At 55.1% G+C, this 12,580-nt stretch overlaps 1 protein-coding gene across 1 annotated transcript in view; it reads right to left on the bottom strand.

Annotated features, from left to right (window-relative positions):
* Positions 1–12,580, bottom strand: part of clpb (ClpB family mitochondrial disaggregase) — a 212,413-nt gene that overhangs the window by 138,877 nt on the left and 60,956 nt on the right. The window contains 1 exon segment of the mRNA XM_072477474.1: positions 5,733–5,861. Coding sequence (XP_072333575.1) covers positions 5,733–5,861 — 129 coding nt within the window.

Raw genomic sequence — 12,580 nt, 5'->3', positions numbered from 1 at the left:
GCTGACCTCCACCCCATCAGTCACCCGCCTTCGAGCAATCAGTGATGCCAAGGTCAGGGCATTCGCTCCCGCCCCTGTCTGCAGATTCGGCAGTTCCCATACCTGAAATAGCGCCCCTAAGGGACAGGGCTTCATTCAATTTGCAGAATCGCTGACATGGTGCTAAAGAAGGAGACCCAGAACCCCATGAGCTCAGGGCACAACCAGAACATGTGCACATGGTTCGCCCCACTGCTCGCTTTTAAAGGCTTCCCAATCCACTGGCTTCTCACTAATCCTCGCCACTTTGTCTGCTTTTTCTTTAGCTTTTATGCTGACCTTGACTTCCCCAGTCAGCCATGGATGCCTCGTCCTCCCCTTATCAAGTTTCCTCCTCCTTGGGATTAATTTCTGTTGTGTCTCCCGAATAACCCCCAAAAACTCCTGTTATTGCTGTTCCATTGTCTGCTCCACTATGCTCTCCTTCCAATCAACTCTGCCCAGCTCCTCCCTCATGTCTTTGTAGTTACCCTTATTTAATTGTAATACCGTTACATCTGATTGCAGCTTATCCCTCTCAAACTGCAGGGTGAATTCATAGTGTGGTCACTGCTCCCTAAGAGTTCCTTCACCTTAAGTTCTCTAATCAAGTCTGTCTCATTACACATCACCAAATCCAGAATTGCTTGTTCCCTAGTAGGCTCTACCACAAGCAGCTCCAGAAAACCACCACGTAAACATTCCACAAATTCCTTTTCTTGGGATCCACTACCAACCTGATTTTCCCAGTCCACCTGCATATTGAAGACCCCCATGATTATTGTGATATTGCCTTTTTTACATGCGTTTTTTATCTCCTGCCCCACATCCTGACTATTGCTAGGGGCCTGTACATACCTCCCATCAACGTAGTTTTTCCTTTGCGATTCCTCAACTCTACCCCCACAGATCCTACAGGCGTGATCTTCTGGCCATGCTGGGCCAGGAAAGCAGCTCATCGCGACGCACGTGGTCGGTGAAAGCCGGGGGACCCCGCTCCCGGGATCTACCCGACTCTGAACGCCTCGCGAGATTCAGCTGCATGCCCTTTGGGCAGGGTGGTGATCTGGCACTGGTATCAGCCAGACACTGCCACCTGGGTGCCAGCCTGGCACTGTCAAGGTGCCCAGGGGGCCACTGCCAAGGTGCCAAGCTGGCATGTTTTGCACGCTCGAGGCCGGGGTGTTGGGGGGGGATCCCCATGTTGCGTTCTGTGACTGTGACATTAGAGAGACCATCAGTGACTGACATTAAATTTTAATGCTTGATTTGATTTATTTATTACCGCAGTGCAGTGAAAAGTATTTTTCTGCGGCCGAGGGAACGTACACAGTACGTACATAGTAGACACAAGAATAATCAACAGAGAACATTGACAAATGGTACATCGACAGTGATTGGTTATAGTACGGAAGAAGGGGCCAAACAAAGCAAATACATGAGCAAGAGCAGCATAGGGCGTCGTGAATAGTGTTCTTACAGGGAACAGATCAGTCCGAGGGGGAGTCGTTGAGGAGTCTTGTAGTTGTGGGGAAGAAGCTGTTCCTATGTCTGGATGTGCGGGTCTTCAAACTTCTGCCTGATGGAAGGGTCTGGAAGGGCAATGCCTGGGTGGGAGGGGTCTCTGATAATGCTGTCTGCCTTTCTGAGGCAATGGGAGGTGTAGACAGAATCAATGTGAAGGTGGCAAGCTTGTGTGATGCGTTGAGCTGAGTTCACCACACTCTGCAGTTTCTTGTGATCTTGGGCCGGCAGTTGCCATACAAGGTTGTGATGCAGCCGGATAGGATGCTCTCGATGGCACATCTGTAGAAGTTTGCGAGAGTCGATGCAGACATGCCGAATTTCTTTATCTTCCGTAGGAAGTAGAGACGTTGTTGGACTTTCTTGACTGTTGCATCACCATGAGTGGACCAGGGCAGACTGTTGGTGATGGTGACCCCCAGGAACTTAAAGCTATCGACCATCTCCACTTCGGAGCCACTGATGCAGACGCGGAGGGGGCGAGGACAGCGGTCTTACCTTTGTCCTCCTCTTGGTCAGCAGCCTTCCTTGAGCTGGGTAAAAAAGCCGGGGCTCTGGCACCCAAAGCACGCGGCCGGCCCAGTGGAGTTGGTTTCGGATGACCATGGACTTGGTGTCATACTCTTGCCACCTTCAAGGACGCTGATGTTAGTACACCTGTCCTCACAGCTGATGCGGGGAATCCGTCTCAAGACAGTTATTGATGGTACCTCCCCAGGGCCTTGAGGTAGCGTCTGTAACGCAGTGCGGGTTTCTGAGCCGTACAGAAGAGTTGGGAGAATGACTGTCTTACACATGAGGATCTTGGTATCAGCACGGTCATCAAAGACTCCCGTCCTTAGGCATCCGAAGGCGGCGCTCGCGGATTGGATGCGATGTTGGATCTCCGCATCGATGTCAGCCTTAGATAAGAGGTGGCTCCCAAGGTAGGGAAAAGGTTCCACACTTGGGAGGATTTCTCAAAAGGTCCGGAAAACGAGCCTGACAAAGGAATACCAGTGATGTCAAGTCCAAGGACGAATCCCACCGCCCGGAAACACCTGCCATGTGTGCGGTCGGAGATGCGGCTCTAAGATCGGGATCATCAGTCACGTAAGAACCCAGAATCTGTGACCAGTGACATGGGAATTCTTTAGGTGGACAATCATACTCGTCAGTGAGCGATCACCAAAGAAGACGCCAAATTGTAGTCACTATTATAATGTAGGAGACGTAGCAGCCTATTTCACAGAAACACCAAACGATAATCTATTTCAGTGATTTTATTTTGAATGCTAAATATTAGCCCCAGAGAGCTGGGGAGACCTGCCTTGCTCTTGGGATAAAGCTGCAGGATGTTTTACTGCCACTTGTGAGAACAAACAGAGCCTCGATTCTCATCTTAAAAATGGTACCTTGGACAACACAGCACTCCCTCATCACTGTACTGGGAGTGTCAGTCTGGATTCTTTGTCCTAGTTATTCATGTCACGCATCCGGCACTTACAGGGACGTCACGCACCCTGCACAGCTGTGCTTTTGGCGCAAAATCACGGAGGAGATATTCCTCCATTTTCTAGCTGCCAGCAAGAAAGGCAGCAGGACTGGGAAGAACTGAAGATGGATCGTTTTAAACAAAGAAAAAACTGAAATTGGGAACAAAGCAATACAAAGATGATTTCTTGTGGTATGGCTTTGTTAATTGTGCCAAGGCAAATCAGGAAGCAAATCCATGTGTGTTTTATGCAGGGACGTTGTGGCAAATGAGAGTTTAAAACCCAAATCTTCAAAGGCATTTGAAGACCAAGCATGGCGAGTTCGAGGACAAACCTCTGAATATTTTTCAAAGGATGCAGCGAGAACCTAAATCACCAGCTGAAGTCCATAGCTGAAATGTAACATTGAATGACAAAGTAAGAAAGATCATGAGGACCATGCAGGCTCACTTGTCGCATTAAAGGTAAGCAGAAATGGTGTACCGCAAAGGTCGGCTGGCGTGGGTCCCCAAGGTCAGCGGCGTCAGTCTCCAATGTCAGCGGGCATCAGCCCCCAAGGTCGACAGGCATCAGCCCCCAAGGTTGGCGGGCGAGGCCCCCAAGGTCGGGGGGGGGGGGATGGGACGCCGAGGTCGGGGAGGGCGTGGGTCCCCAAGGTCGGGGGGCGTGGGTCCCAAAGGTCGGCGGGCGTGAGTCCCAAAGGTCGGGAGCGTAGGTCCCCAAGGTCGGGGAGAGTGGTTCCCAAAGGTCGGGGGCGTAGGTCCCCAAGGTTGGGGGGGCGTAGGTCCCCAAGGTTGGGGGGCGTGGGTCCCAAAGGTCGGGGGCGTGGGTCCCAAAGGTCGGGGGCGTGGGTCCCCAAGGTTGGGGGGGGGGGGTGTCCCCAAGGTCGAGGGCGTGGGTCCCCAAGGTCGAGGGCGTGGGTCCCCAAGGTCGAGGGCGTGGGTCCCCAAGGTCGAGGGCGTGGGTCCCCAAGGTCGAGGGCGTGGGTCCCCAAGGTCGAGGGCGTGGGTCCCCAAGGTCGAGGGCGTGGGTCCCCAAGGTCGAGGGCGTGGGTCCCCAAGGTCGAGGGCGTGGGTCCCCAAGGTCGAGGGCGTGGGTCCCCAAGGTCGAGGGCGTGGGTCCCCAAGGTCGAGGGCGTGGGTCCCCAAGGTCGAGGGCGTGGGTCCCCAAGGTCGAGGGCGTGGGTCCCCAAGGTCGAGGGCGTGGGTCCCCAAGGTCGAGGGCGTGGGTCCCCAAGGTCGGCCAGTCAGTAAAAGAGGGACCCGGGAAAAAACGTTTTAAAAGCGCTGTTGTAGATGACAGACGTTGCTGCCACTGGTGTAGTGAATGTTTATGGTGGTGGATGGGGTGCCCATCAAGTGGGCATGAATCTGGAATGCACGGCCTGCGAGTGTGGTGGAAAAAGATTCAATCGTGAATTGCAAATAAGAATTGGAATATTATCTGAAGATGTGAAATTTGCAGGGGTACGGGGACAGAGTGCGAGAGTCGGACAAGGTAAATAGCGCTTGCAGGGAACCAGCATGGAAGCAAGGGGCCAAATGGCCTCCTTCTATACTGTAACCATTCTAGTTGCTGGAGTGGAACTTGAAGCCTTCTAACGGAGTGGCCAGAGTGCTATCAACTGAGGCACCCAGGCACATATATTATATAAATTCGATGACACCGTGATATTATTCCAGCTTTAAGTCAACAGGGGGCATTTCAAACCAAATTTCATAGAATTTACAGTGCAGAAGGAGGCCATTCGGCCCATCGAGTCTGCACCGGCTCTTGGAAAGAGCACCCTACCCAAGGTCAACACCTCCACCCTATCCCCATAACCCAGTAACCCCACCCAACACTAAGGGCAATTTTTGGACACTAAGGGCAATTTATCATGGCCAATCCATCTAACCTGCACATCTTTGGACTGTGGGAGGAAACCGGAGCACCCGGAGGAAACCCACGCACACACGGGGAGGATGTGCAGACTCCGCACAGGCAGTGACCCAAGCCGGAATCGAACCTGGGACCCTGGAGTTGTGAAGCAATTGTGCTATCCACAATGCTACCGTGCTGCCCTATCAATGCTTTATTCGATTGAGAAATGTAGGGCTTTCCACAGTGAGATTGGAAGCTGTCACCAGCAACCTAACAAAGCAAATGGAAGACAGGACTAAAGAATGGCACGGTGGCACAGTAGCACAGTGGTTAGCTCTTTCCAAGGGCCGGTGCAATCTCGATGGGCCGATTGGCCTCCTTGTGCACTGCAAATTCTATGATTCCAAATCAAGCATTACGAACCACGACTGTTGTTTGCACATGAACCAAAGGCAGAAAATAAGATTTATTTTTCAAAACAGATGAGCTGCATGAATTAGAAATGTAACTACAAGTCTTGGGGCGAAATCTGGAAACACTTGGTCACGCAAAGCAGAGTGGAAATCTGGAACTCTCTCCCGCACATGAAGCTGAGTGTCCGCTGAACATGATAAACTGATGGATTTTGATTACGTTAACGATGGAGTAAAGACTCAGATTAGTCATGATCTTACTGACTGATGGACAGGCTTGAGGGGCCGAATGGCATTCCCCAGTTCCCATGTTCATGCAGTGTTTGTCCGCAAGCGCTGGATTTGTTGAATCAAGGCCTCCGTAGAATGGCCTCCTTCTGGGCTATAGGATTCTATGATTTACAATTTGCAAGTAGCGGATTTGAGAACAATTCCTTACCGGCCTCGAGCAGCAATCCGATGGTCTGGCAGTCGTCAACCAATACTGCGTAGTGCAGAGCCGAGCAGCCACGGAAACTAGCCCGTGTGTTCAACCGGTGGCTAAATTCATCTTCTCTAGTCACCAGCACTGTGGGTAAGAAAATGTTACAAGTGTCATTACAAATAAACCCCTGTGTGTATTCTAACAACAGCCATGGAGAAATCTGAAGCACAATATTCAAGCAGGCACTTCCAGTGCAGTAATGAAGGAGTGCCGTACTGTCAGAGGGTCAGTACTGAGGGAGTGCTGCACTGTCAGAGGGTCAGTACTGAGGGAGTGCCGTACTGTCAGAGGGTCAGTACTGAGGGAGTGCTGCACTGTCAGAGGGTCAGTACTGAGGGAGTGCCGTACTGTCAGAGGGTCAGTACTGAGGGAGTGCTGCACTGTCAGAGGGTCAGTACTGAGGGAGTGATGCACTGTCAGAGGGTCAGTATTGAGGGAGTGCCGCACTGTCAGAGGGTCAGTACTGAGGGAGTGCCGTACTGTCAGAGGGTCAGTACTGAGGGAGTGCTGCACTGTCAGAGGGTCAGTATTGAGGGAGTGCCGCACTGTCAGAGGGTCAGTACTGAGAGAGTGCCGTACTGTCAGAGGGTCAGTACTGAGGGAGTGCCGTACTGTCAGAGGGTCAGTACTGAGGGAGTGCTGCACTGTCAGAGGGTCAGTACTGAGAGAGCGCTGCACCGTCAGAGGGTCAGTACTGAGGGAGTGCTGCACTGTTAGAGTGTCAGCACTGAGGGAGTGCTGCACTGTCAGAGAGTCAGTACTGAGGGAGTGCTGCACCGTCAGAGGGTCAGCACTGAGGGAGTGCTGCACTGTCAGAGGGTCAGTACTGAGGGAGTGCCGCACTGTCAGAGGGTCAGTACTGAGGGAGTGCCGCACTGTCAGAAGGTCAGTACTGAGGGAGGGCTGCACTGTCAGAGGGTCAGTACTGAGGGAGTGCTGCACTGTCAGAGGGTCAGTACTGAGAGAGCGCTGCACTGTCAGAGGGTCAGTACTGAGGGAGTGCTGCACTGTCAGGGGGTCAGTACTGAGGGAGTGCCGCACTGTCAGAGGGTCAGTACTGAGGGAGTGCTGCACTGTCAGAGGGTCAGTATTGAGAGAGCGCTGCACTGTCAGAGGGTCAGTACTGAGGGAGTGCTGCACGTGAGACAGTCAGTACTGAGGGAGAGCCGCACTGTCAGAGGGTCAGTACTGAGGGAGTGCTGCACTGTCAGAGGGTCAGTACTGAGCGAGTGCCGCACTGTCAGAGGGTCAGTACTGAGGGAGTGCCGTACTGTCAGAGGGTCAGTACTGAGGGAGTGTTGCACTGTGAGACGGTCAGTACTGAGGGAGAGCCGCACAGTCAGAGGGTCAGTAATAAGGGAGTGCTGCACTGTCAGAGGGTCAGTACTGAGGGAGTGATGCACTGTCAGAGGGTCAGTATTGAGGGAGTGCCGCACTGTCAGAGGGTCAGTACTGAGGGAGTGCCGTACTGTCAGAGGGTCAGTACTGAGGGAGTGCTGCACTGTCAGAGGGTCAGTATTGAGGGAGTGCCGCACTGTCAGAGGGTCAGTACTGAGGGAGTGCCGTACTGTCAGAGGGTCAGTACTGAGGGAGTGCCGTACTGTCAGAGGGTCAGTACTGAGGGAGTGCCGTACTGTCAGAGGGTCAGTACTGAGGGAGTGCTGCACTGTCAGAGGGTCAGTACTGAGAGAGCGCTGCACCGTCAGAGGGTCAGTACTGAGGGAGTGCTGCACTGTTAGAGTGTCAGCACTGAGGGAGTGCTGCACTGTCAGAGAGTCAGTACTGAGGGAGTGCTGCACCGTCAGAGGGTCAGCACTGAGGGAGTGCTGCACTGTCAGAGGGTCAGTACTGAGGGAGTGCCGCACTGTCAGAGGGTCAGTACTGAGGGAGTGCCGCACTGTCAGAAGGTCAGTACTGAGGGAGGGCTGCACTGTCAGAGGGTCAGTACTGAGGGAGTACTGCACTGTCAGAGGGTCAGTACTGAGAGAGCGCTGCACTGTCAGAGGGTCAGTACTGAGGGAGTGCTGCACTGTCAGGGGGTCAGTACTGAGGGAGTGCCGCACTGTCAGAGGGTCAGTACTGAGGGAGTGCTGCACTGTCAGAGGGTCAGTATTGAGAGAGCGCTGCACTGTCAGAGGGTCAGTACTGAGGGAGTGCTGCACGTGAGACAGTCAGTACTGAGATGGAGAGCCGCACTGTCAGAGGGTCAGTGCTGAGGGACTGCCATACTGTCAGAGGGTCAGTACTGAGCGAGTGCCGCACTGTCAGAGGGTCAGTACTGAGGGAGTGCTGCACTGTCAGAGGGTAAGTACTGAGCGAGTGCCGCACTGTCAGAGGGTCAGTACTGAGGGAGTGTTGCACTGCGAGACGGTCAGTACTGAGGGAGAGCCGCACAGTCAGAGGGTCAGTAATAAGGGAGTGCCGCACTGTCAGAAGGTCAGTACTGAGGGAGGGCTGCACTGTCAGAGGATCAGTACTGTGGGAGTGCTGCACAGTCAGAGGGTCAGCACTGAGGGAGTGCCGCACAGTCAGAGGGTCAGTACTGAGGGAGTGCTGCACTGTCAGAGGGTCAGTATTGAGAGAGCGCTGCACTGTCAGAGGGTCAGTACTGAGGGAGAGCCGCACTGTCAGAGGGTCAGTGCTGAGGGACTGCCATACTGTCAGAGGGTCAGTACTGAGCGAGTGCCGCACTGTCAGAGGGTCAGTACTGAGGGAGTGCTGCACTGTCAGAGGGTCAGTACTGAGAGAGCGCTGCACTGTCAGAGGGTCAGTACTGAGGGAGTGCTGCACTGTCAGGGGGTCAGTACTGAGGGAGTGCCGCACTGTCAGAGGGTCAGTACTGAGGGAGTGCTGCACTGTCAGAGGGTCAGTATTGAGGGAGTGCCGCACTGTCAGAGGGTCAGTACTGAGGGAGTGCTGCACTGTCAGAAGGTCAGTATTGAGGGAGCGCTGCACTGTCAGAGGGTCAGTACTGAGGGAGTGCCGTACTGTCAGAGGGTCAATACTGAGGGTGTGCCGTACTGTCAGAGGGTCAGTACTGAGGGAGTGCTGCACTGTCAGAGGGTCAGTACTGAGAGAGCGCTGCACTGTCAGAGGGTCAGTACTGAGGGAGTGCTGCACTGTCAGGGGGTCAGTACTGAGGGAGTGCCGCACTGTCAGAGGGTCAGGACTGAGGGAGTGCTGCACTGTCAGAGGGTCAGTATTGAGAGAGCGCTGCACTGTCAGAGGGTCAGTACTGAGGGACTGCCATACTGTCAGAGGGTCAGTACTGAGCGAGTGCTGCACTGTCAGAGGGTCAGTACTGAGAGAGCGCTGCACTGTCAGAGGGTCAGTACTGAGGGAGTGCTGCACTGTCAGGGGGTCAGTACTGAGGGAGTGCCGCACTGTCAGAGGGTCAGGACTGAGGGAGTGCTGCACTGTCAGAGGGTCAGTACTGAGGGAGTGCTGCACTGTCAGAGGGTCAGTATTGAGGGAGTGCCGCACTGTCAGAGGGTCAGTACTGAGGGAGTGCCGTACTGTCAGAGGGTCAGTACTGAGGGAGTGCCGTACTGTCAGAGGGTCAGTACTGAGGGAGTGCCGTACTGTCAGAGGGTCAGTACTGAGGGAGTGCTGCACTGTCAGAGGGTCAGTACTGAGAGAGCGCTGCACCGTCAGAGGGTCAGTACTGAGGGAGTGCTGCACTGTTAGAGTGTCAGCACTGAGGGAGTGCTGCACTGTCAGAGAGTCAGTACTGAGGGAGTGCTGCACCGTCAGAGGGTCAGCACTGAGGGAGTGCTGCACTGTCAGAGGGTCAGTACTGAGGGAGTGCCGCACTGTCAGAGGGTCAGGACTGAGGGAGTGCCGCACTGTCAGAAGGTCAGTACTGAGGGAGGGCTGCACTGTCAGAGGGTCAGTACTGAGGGAGTGCTGCACTGTCAGAGGGTCAGTACTGAGAGAGCGCTGCACTGTCAGAGGGTCAGTACTGAGGGAGTGCTGCACTGTCAGGGGGTCAGTACTGAGGGAGTGCCGCACTGTCAGAGGGTCAGTACTGAGGGAGTGCTGCACTGTCAGAGGGTCAGTATTGAGAGAGCGCTGCACTGTCAGAGGGTCAGTACTGAGGGAGTGCTGCACGTGAGACAGTCAGTACTGAGGGAGAGCCGCACTGTCAGAGGGTCAGTGCTGAGGGACTGCCATACTGTCAGAGGGTCAGTACTGAGCGAGTGCCGCACTGTCAGAGGGTCAGTACTGAGGGAGTGCTGCACTGTCAGAGGGTAAGTACTGAGCGAGTGCCGCACTGTCAGAGGGTCAGTACTGAGGGAGTGTTGCACTGTGAGACGGTCAGTACTGAGGGAGAGCCGCACAGTCAGAGGGTCAGTAATAAGGGAGTGCCGCACTGTCAGAGGGTCAGTACTGAGGGAGTGCCGCACTGTCAGAAGGTCAGTACTGAGGGAGGGCTGCACTGTCAGAGGATCAGTACTGTGGGAGTGCTGCACAGTCAGAGGGTCAGCACTGAGGGAGTGCCGCACAGTCAGAGGGTCAGTACTGAGGGAGTGCTGCACTGTCAGAGGGTCAGTATTGAGAGAGCGCTGCACTGTCAGAGGGTCAGCACTGAGGGAGAGCCGCACTGTCAGAGGGTCAGTGCTGAGGGACTGCCATACTGTCAGAGGGTCAGTACTGAGGGAGTGCTGCACTGTCAGAGGGTCAGTACTGAGAGAGCGCTGCACTGTCAGAGGGTCAGTACTGAGGGAGTGCTGCACTGTCAGGGGGTCAGTACTGAGGGAGTGCCGCACTGTCAGAGGGTCAGTACTGAGGGAGTGCCGCACTGTCAGAGGGTCAGTACTGAGGGAGTGCTGCACTGTCAGAGGGTCAGTACTGAGAGAGCGCTGCACTGTCAGAGGGTCAGTACTGAGGGAGTGCTGCACTGTCAGGGGGTCAGTACTGAGGGAGTGCCGCACTGTCAGAGGGTCAGTACTGAGGGAGTGCTGCACTGTCAGAGGGTCAGTACTGAGGGAGTGCCGTACTGTCAGAGGGTCAGTACGGAGGGAGTGCTGCACTGTCAGAGGGTCAGTATTGAGGGAGTGCCGCACTGTCAGAGGGTCAGTACTGAGGGAGTGCTGCACTGTCAGATGGTCAGTATTGAGGGAGCGCTGCACTGTCAGAGGGTCAGTACTGAGGGAGTGCCGTACTGTCAGAGGGTCAATACTGAGGGTGTGCCGTACTGTCAGAGGGTCAGTACTGAGGGAGTGCTGCACTGTCAGAGGGTCAGTACTGAGAGAGCGCTGCACTGTCAGAGGGTCAGTACTGAGGGAGTGCTGCACTGTCAGGGGGTCAGTACTGAGGGAGTGCCGCACTGTCAGAGGGTCAGGACTGAGGGAGTGCTGCACTGTCAGAGGGTCAGTATTGAGAGAGCGCTGCACTGTCAGAGGGTCAGAACTGAGGGACTGCCATACTGTCAGAGGGTCAGTACTGAGCGAGTGCCGCACTGTCAGAGGGTCAGTACTGAGGGAGTGCCGCACTGTCAGAGGGCCAGTACTGAGCGAGTGCCGCACTGTCAGAGGGTCAGTACTGAGGGAGCGTTGCACTGTGAGACCGTCAGTACTGAGGGAGAGCCGCACTGTCAGTGGGTCAGTACTGAGGGGGTGTTGCACTGTCAGAGGATCAGTACTGAGGGAATGCTGCACCGTCACAGGGTCAGTACTGTGGGAGTGCTGCACAGTCAGAGGGTCAGCACTGAGGGAGTGCTGCACAGTCAGAGGGTCAGTAATAAGGGAGTGCCGCACTGTCAGAGGGTCAGTACTGAGGGAGTGCCGCACTGTCAGAGGGTCAGTACTGAGGGAGTGCTGCACTGTCAGAGGGTCAGTATTGAGGGAGAGCTGCACTGTCAGAGGATCAGTACTGTGGGAGTGCTGCACAGTCAGAGGGTCAGCACTGAGGGACTGCCGCACAGTCAGAGGGTCAGCACTGAGGGAGTGCCGCACAGTCAGAGGGTCAGTACTGAGGGAGTGCCGCACTGTCAGAGGGTCAGTACTGAGGGAGTGCCGCACTGTCAGAGGGTCAGTACTGAGGGAGTGCTGCACTGTCAGAGGGTCAGTATTGAGAGAGTGCTGCACTGTCAGAGGGTCAGTATTGAGAGAGCGCTGCACTGTCAGAGGGTCAGTACTGAGCGAGTGCCGCACTGTCAGAGGGTCAGTACTGAGGGAGCGCTGCACTGTCAGTGGGTCAGTACTGAGGGAGTGTTGCACTGTGAGACGGTCAGTACTGAGGGAGAGCCGCACTGTCAGCGGGTCAGTACTGAGGGGGTGTTGCACTGTGAGACGGTCAGTACTGAGGGAGTGCTGCACTGTCAGCGGGTCAGTACTGAGGGAGTGCTGCCTGTCAGAGGGTCCTACTGAGGGAGTGCTGCATTGTCAGAGGGTCAGTACTGTGGGAGTGCCGCACTGTCAAAGGGTCCTACTGAGGGAGTGCCGCACTGTCAGAGGGTCAGTACTGAGGGAGTGCTGCACTGTCAGGGGGTCAGTACTGAGGGAGTGCCGCACTGTCAGAGGGTCAGTACTGAGGGAGTGCTGCACTGTCAGAGGGTCAGTATTGAGAGAGCGCTGCACTGTCAGAGGGTCAGTACTGAGGGAGTGCTGCACGTGAGACAGTCAGTACTGAGGGAGAGCCGCACTGTCAGAGGGTCAGTGCTGAGGGACTGCCATACTGTCAGAGGGTCAGTACTGAGCGAGTGCCGCACTGTCAGAGGGTCAGTACTGAGGGAGTGCTGCACTGTCAGAGGGTAAGTACTAAGCGAGTGCCGCACTGTCAGAGGGTCAGTACTGAGGGAG

The sequence above is a fragment of the Scyliorhinus torazame genome, chromosome 15, assembly GCF_047496885.1.
Source record: "Scyliorhinus torazame isolate Kashiwa2021f chromosome 15, sScyTor2.1, whole genome shotgun sequence".
Classification (NCBI taxonomy): Eukaryota; Metazoa; Chordata; class Chondrichthyes; order Carcharhiniformes; family Scyliorhinidae; genus Scyliorhinus; species Scyliorhinus torazame.
This window is presented reverse-complemented; position numbering and strand designations above follow the sequence as displayed.